General features: G+C 63.4%; 1 protein-coding gene across 1 annotated transcript in view; it reads left to right on the top strand.

Annotated features, from left to right (window-relative positions):
- LOC102775542 (mesothelin-like protein) overlaps positions 1-6,122 on the top strand; it is a 7,572-nt gene extending 1,450 nt beyond the window's left edge. Inside the window, exons 3-15 of the mRNA XM_015565594.1 lie at positions 129-249; positions 1,280-1,365; positions 1,527-1,653; positions 1,727-1,920; positions 2,236-2,326; positions 2,537-2,678; positions 2,977-3,170; positions 3,245-3,400; positions 3,483-3,610; positions 4,502-4,632; positions 4,707-4,801; positions 5,011-5,251; positions 5,693-6,122. Of these exons, the coding sequence (XP_015421080.1) occupies positions 129-249; positions 1,280-1,365; positions 1,527-1,653; positions 1,727-1,920; positions 2,236-2,326; positions 2,537-2,678; positions 2,977-3,170; positions 3,245-3,400; positions 3,483-3,610; positions 4,502-4,632; positions 4,707-4,801; positions 5,011-5,251; positions 5,693-5,808 (1,822 nt within the window). The 3' untranslated portion in view covers positions 5,809-6,122. The remainder of the gene's footprint in view (positions 1-128; positions 250-1,279; positions 1,366-1,526; positions 1,654-1,726; positions 1,921-2,235; positions 2,327-2,536; positions 2,679-2,976; positions 3,171-3,244; positions 3,401-3,482; positions 3,611-4,501; positions 4,633-4,706; positions 4,802-5,010; positions 5,252-5,692) is intronic.
- The last annotated feature ends 358 nt before the right edge of the window (positions 6,123-6,480 follow it).

The raw sequence follows: 6,480 nt of genomic DNA, 5'->3' as shown, positions 1-6,480 counted from the left end.
AGGCCCTGACTGCCACACTGTGTCTCACTCCTTCGGTGTTGCGAGTCTAACCCCCATCCTGCATGCTGCCGCCTGGGCTGCCCCTCCCGCCCCACCTCCTCCCTCACCACCTGCCTCCTTCTGCTCAGTGCCAACACCTCCCTCCTGCAAGGCTTCCGCTGCCAGTCAGCCAGCCAGCTGTCCCGGGACCGGCTCTCAGCTCTGATCAGGAGGATGGCATCGCAGCAGGTGCTCCTCAAAGCCTGGCAGGTAAGAAGCCCTGGCTGGCATGAGTGGACTGGCGTGTCGAGGGCAAGAACAGGCTCCCAGGAGAGGCCCTGGAGATGGGTAGGAGGGCGAGTGTCCCCGGCAGGGACACAGGCCAGCAAGGGCCAGGACCGTTCGGCCGGGACGGTCTCTATGCCAACCTGCCAATTTCACAGCCGCCTACGAGGCATCTCTGAGGCCAGTGGTCCGCAAACTGCGGTTCGCACAAAATACCACATGCGGGCGTGCACATACAGTGCAATTGAAACTTCGTGGCCTACGCGCACAAGTCAGTATTTTGTGGAAGAGCCACACTCCAGGGGCCAAAGAGCCGCATGTGGCTCGCGAGCCGCGGTTTGCTGGCCACTGTCTTAGGCTGACTCGAGGTGACGGAGGTCTGCCCACCCCCCGTAGGGCCCACTTTGGGTTGTTTCTAGGACTTCTCGGCCAGTTGCCCACAGACCCCAGCCTGTTTTCGGTTGGGTGAGGGCTTGTTCGCCTGGCCTGCGCTGGCCTTTCTGACTCCCTTGGGGTAGATCTTCCAGCCTGCTGGCCTTCCCCCTGGGCCATGAGAGGGGGCCGGCTGAGCCCACCTCAACTCACAGCTGACCTAAGCATGGCCTGCCCTGAGTTGGAAGAAAGGTAGGGAGGGGGGGGGAGAGGAGGGAGGAAGGGAGGAGGGAAGGAAGGAAGGAAGGGATGGAGGGAAGTCAGGGCAGGGGTGGCACTGGGATGAGCCTCCATGGTGCAGTGGGCAGGGTGGACAGGGCCTGAATGCCAGCCCGGGGTTGGGGGGACAGTAATGTTCGGGCTGGGTTTGCCCCATCTGGGGCCATTCTGATGTGGAGGTGGAGGCAGGCAGAAGAAGACATCACGTCCAGGTGACACAGAGCAGGCAGGTGGGAGGAGGGAACTGGATGGATATGGGGCCGGACATAGGGGTCTTGGGCCCAAAGGCCTAACTGAGGGGGAGTGTGACATGGCAGAGAGGAAGGGGCTGGCGAGGGAGTGAGGCATCATTCGCCCGACCCAGCTCAGCTGCCTGGCCAACCTGGCCGCCCTACATGGCCTCCAGAGTGACTTTCCGCTGCACCCACCTGACCTGCTGCTCTTCTACAAGTGAGTGCCCCTCCCTCCCCCAGCCCCTCCCAACATCGGGCAGACTGAGCATGCTTCCTCTGGGTCCTGGGGACCCCAACTCCCCAGGGGCACCTGGGCCACCCCAGAGGACCCCTGGCGGGCCCCGCCCTCCCAACAGCCCCCCACCTGCCTACCTGCAGCCTGGGGCACGTAAGGGAAGCCGACTGCCGGGCCTTCACCGGCCGTGCCGCCCAGGGTGACACCGAGCTGCTGGCCAACCTGCCTGACCAGAGGGCCGCCCTGCAGCACTCCGCCTTGGCCTGCCTGGTAGGCCCTGGGGTGGGACAGGAAGGGTGGAAGGGACCTGGAGCCGGGCCCTCGCTGACCTGCTGTCCTGCAGGGGGTGTCCCACCCACCGCGGCTCAGCGCCTCAGATCTGCTGCTTCTCGGGGTCCTGGTGTGCGACATGGAGGCGTCCAGCATCGTGGCCTCGGACCCCCACGTGCTGCAGAACCTGCAGCGCTGCCCCCGGCTGACCCCTGCCCAGCAGGCTGCTCTCAACACACTGCTGACCAGCGGGAGGACCGTGCTTGGGTGGGTGGGGCCCATCCCCTCTGCGAGGCCTCCCTCCTGGAGATAAGATGAGGGCAGCCTGGGGTTTGGGCCTAAGAGCTCACTGAGCTCCACAGCCCCACTGATCTCCCACTTCTAACGTCACTCACAGCCTTTGGGGCATACAGGTTTGGGGGTGCTGCCAACACCCACTGAGCGCCTCAATCCCCTGCCCTGAAGCCTGGGTGGGAGACAGTCTGGGCAGACGAGGGGGCCCCAGCAGGGCAGGCCCTGGGAACTGTGCACTCTAAGGGCTGGGTACTGCTCCAGACCCAGCCCCCCCTTCCCGCACACCAGGCCCCCTATCTCCTGGAACCTGGAGGGGTTGCAGGCTCTGGGACCGCTGGCCACCTACATCAGCTCCAGCCTGTGGATGCAGGTGCAGGAGGTAGGATGGTGCCCTGGGGCGGGGAGCGGGAATCGAACTGGCCCTAGACACAGAGAGGGGTGTCCAGCAGACCCTCCAGGCCTGAGGGCTGACCATACAGCCACCCAATGCCTGAGCGGTGTCCCCAGTTGCTGCCATCGCAGAGTCCCTATCTGTGGGATGGGGGAGGAACCAGGTGCCGGCGGTGGAGTCCTCAGCGCCCACTGCCAGGCCGTGGGCCTGGACTTCTTTGGCAGCATGGTGGCTGCATGTCGGGCAGGGCGGCTCAGCCAGCGTGACATCAGGCCCTTCGTCACCAGCTTCCTGGAGGCCAAGGCCAAGTTGATGTCCTCACGGCCCAAGCGGGGCACAGGTCAGTGTGGCCTCTGTGGCCTGGGGACACTGCTCTGGACTCCTGATCCCTGGGTGGGGACACCCAATACACGGCCACACCTGCCGCCCAACCTCCTGAGCTGTGTCCAGCATAGGCTGACCGGTCAGAGGCAGTGAGGCTGGACTTCTGGGCCAGGGCTGGGTTGGAGGTCAAGGTCAGACTGGACTTGGTCTACTCTGAGCCAAGTTCTTGGCTAGGGGTCAAGCTTGGGGAGAGAGTCCAGGGAGGGTGAGGGTTAGCAGTGAGGTGGAGCCTGCAGTCAACCCCCGCTCCCCAGCCACAGGGCGACCCTGCATCCAAGGCAACATCACGGCGGCCACGCTGCAGGATGACCTCTTCCTGCTTCACTACGACTGCTCCCAGCTCGAGTCTTGCCTGGGCAGCCGAGTGCTCAGGGCCAACGTGGACCGCTTGCTGCAGCACCCGCTGCCTACTGAGTGTCAGCGCGTCGTCAAGGCCAAGTTGGCTCGGGTACACTGAAGGCTGGGTGGGGGCAGGTGGGTGGTGGGCGCTAGGGCTGGGCCTGATCCGCTCGCCTGCCTCAGATCTACCCAGGCGGCATCCCGGAAGGGCAGCTCCGGCTCATCGCCTCGCTGGTCTACCTGTACTCTCTCGTGGAGATCCGCCAGTGGAACATCACGTCTAGGGACACCGTCATGACCCTGCTGGCCTCGGACGTGGCCCTGGAGAACCAGACGGAGGTGAGGGCAGGACGGGTGGGGGAAGGTGGTGCGGCTGGGAGGAGGGGGTACCCGCGGACCCTGACCCCAGCATTGCCCCCAGGCCATCCTGCAGAAGTTCCTGGACCACAAAGGCACCATCACTAGCGCCCTGCTTGTGGCCATCGGGGGCTCCCGCCTCTGCTGGATGAGCCCCCGCCAGATCCAGGCCATCCGGCCCTCGGAGTTCCGGTGAGCCGACCAGCGACGCGCTCGCTGCACCCTGGGTCAGCTCACCTCCTCCCCCAGCAGAACTGGAGGGGGAGGCGGGGGCTCAGGAGGGGTCTGGGCCAGGCCTACACAGGTGTGTTAGTTTCCTACAGCTGCCAAACTGCGTTGTTGTTTTTTCATTTATTTTTGGTTAATCCTCACCCAAGGATACTTTTTCCATTCATTTTCAGACAGTGGAAGGCAAGGAGGGAGCAGGAGGGAAGAGAGAGAGAGAGAGAGAGACATATCCACTGGTTGCCTCCTGCACTCACCCACAACCCAGGTATGTGCCCTGGACAAGGAATGGAATCAGCAACCCTTCGGTATGCAGGCCAGTGCTCCAACCACTGAGCCACACCCTCCAGAGCTCAAACTGAGTCTTACGAGAACAGAAACGTATTCTCTCACCGTCCGGAGGCCAGAAGTCTGGAATTAGGGTGTCAAGAGGGCCAGGCTCCCCTTGAAACTTCCTGCCTCCTCCAACTTCTAGTGTGGCTGCCAATCCGCGGCCTTTCTTGGCTTACGGCCTCATCACCCTCTCTCTGCCTCCACCATCAGCACGTGGCTGCCTCCCGCCCGAGTCTGTGTCTACCTTTCCTTCTTTTACGGCACCAGTCGTTAGCTTTTGGGGCCCACCCTGATTCAGTAGGACCTCGTCCTACGTTGATGACATCTATACGTAGGAAAGAGCCCCTTTCTGAAAGAGCCAAACAAGATCACATTCTGAGGTTTGGGGTGGATATAAATTCTGGGGAGACACTATCAGCCTAGCAGAGAGGGCAAAAGGGTAGCTGCGGTTTAGGGAGAGAGGGCCAGGCCCAGCTCCCCGTCGGAGGAGGGCTCCCCGCCTGCCCATCAGTCTCCCCTCCCCAGGCTGGCCGGGGCCCTGGATACCTCCTCCTGCCCTCAGAGCCGGAAGAACCAGCTCTTCCTCAAGGCCCGAGAGGCCTTCGGCAGCACCAGGCCCACCGCCGCCTACTACGACTTCGTGCGCCCCTACCTCGGTGAGACCCCGCCCTGTGTGCAGACCCCCATCCTCCAGAAGCCCCCACCCCCTCTCACCACCTCCCCTCCTCAGGCGGTGCCCCCACAGAGGAGCTGCAGCGCCTGGCCCAGGCCAACGTCTCCATGGACATCCACACCTTCACCAACCTGAACCCCTGCGCGCTGCAGGTGGGCCCTGGGGGCTGGCCCTGGGGGGCGGGGGCAGGCTGGCCAACCCGGGGAGCCCTAGGCCACAGGTCCAAAGGCACCCCAGAGTGGGCCCCGGTTACTTCTCCAGGCTGGTTCTGCCACACCTCACCCCTGCTCACTCCCTGGGTAAGCGCTGCCCTGCCAGGTCTCCCCTTGGTCCTAAAGCTGGGCCCCCACTTTCCTTGAAGAACCTCAGTGTCAACAATGTGAGAACACTGCTGGGCCAGAACGTGGGGGACCTGCAGAAGGCACGCAGCCACCCGACCATCAGCTCCTGGCTCCGCAGCCTGAACAAGTCCCTGGACGAGCTGGGCCTGGACACGGACCCCGCCAGCCCCACCAGCCCCACCAGGACTCACAGCAACACGCCCTGGATATCCCATCTGACTCCCCCAGGGGAAGGGCCTGGGAAGGACGCCCCCACCTCAGGTACAGCCCCACATCCAGCCCTCCCCCTTGGCGGGCCTTCCCCTGCCTCTGCTTGGCCTTGTCTGCCCAAGGCCTCATGGACCCCAAACTGCTACTTGCGCCCAATCTCATACTCTGTTGGCCAACAGTTTTTCCATTTGCCCCGAAGTTGACATTTAGGTGGCACTGGCTTCACCCTGTATCACCCACTGAGTTACCGCAGGATACAATCACCTCCTCCAAAACCCACTGATCTGTATGAAGTAGAGGCCAAAACCCAGGGAGGGGGAAGCTTTGAGATCTTTGTTGGGGCCCAGAAGAGTGGCCACACAAGGTCTTCCCTGCCCAGAGGGATAGTGAGCCTGGAGCCCAGAGGGAGGGGCTGCCCCAGAGCCGAGGGAGGGTCCTGGGTGTGGCTCCCAGCGAGGACTGATGGGTGCTCTCTCCATGTTGCACCTACAGGTAGCCCACCAGCCCACCTGGGGTACCTGCTACTTGCTGTGGCCCTGCCCTCCAGCCTCCTGTGGCTGCTGTATTGGGTGCCCTGGGGCCCTGTTGGGACTCACAATGTCCTCTGAAGACAGCTGCTGTGCTGGTAGGTGGAGCCGGACGCCAGCCCAGGCGAAGGTGCCAGCCCCAGGCACAGAAAACCTCAAACTCGCCTAGGAGCCTGCCCACACCCGGCCCCCAGGATCTGCAGCTGCACTGAGGGCCTGGGCAGAGCTGTGACTACGGGGTCACCGGCCCCTGCCCACTGCGGGAGACATGCCCCACCCTCTGGTCTTCTTCAGGACAAAGAACTGGGGCTGGGAGCGGGCTCCATGGCACGTACTCCGCGGGTTTTATGTCTTTCTTCTTTTTGCTGATTTTAGTAAAGGACAAGGTGGTCCTCCTGCGAGTGTCCCTTTGCCCTCCCCCGAGGAGGGGCACAGAGACCCCTCTGCTGTCCCTGAGGAGTCGCCAAGGCCACGCTGGGTTTGTTGGCCTGGCCTCAGGGGAGATGGGGCAGCGGAACAGCATCAGGAAAGCCCACCCCCCACCTCACACTCCCCTCCTCCTGCCTGGAGTCCCTGCTCTGCTTCCCCTCCTTTCCATACAAACAGAAGGGCTGCAACTCAGGGCGTCACGTCCACAGGTTCCAGCCTGCACGTCCACAGGTTCCAGCCTGCAGGCCCCCACCCCTGAGAACACCACCACCAGCCAGCCCCTCCTCCTCAAAACACTACAGCCCCTTGGGCCCATGACACCAC

This window comes from Myotis davidii, unplaced genomic scaffold (genome assembly GCF_000327345.1).
Source record: "Myotis davidii unplaced genomic scaffold, ASM32734v1 scaffold100, whole genome shotgun sequence".
Taxonomy (NCBI): Eukaryota; Metazoa; Chordata; class Mammalia; order Chiroptera; family Vespertilionidae; genus Myotis; species Myotis davidii.
Note: the sequence above shows the minus strand (reverse complement) of the source record. Positions and strands in the feature narration are given on the sequence as shown.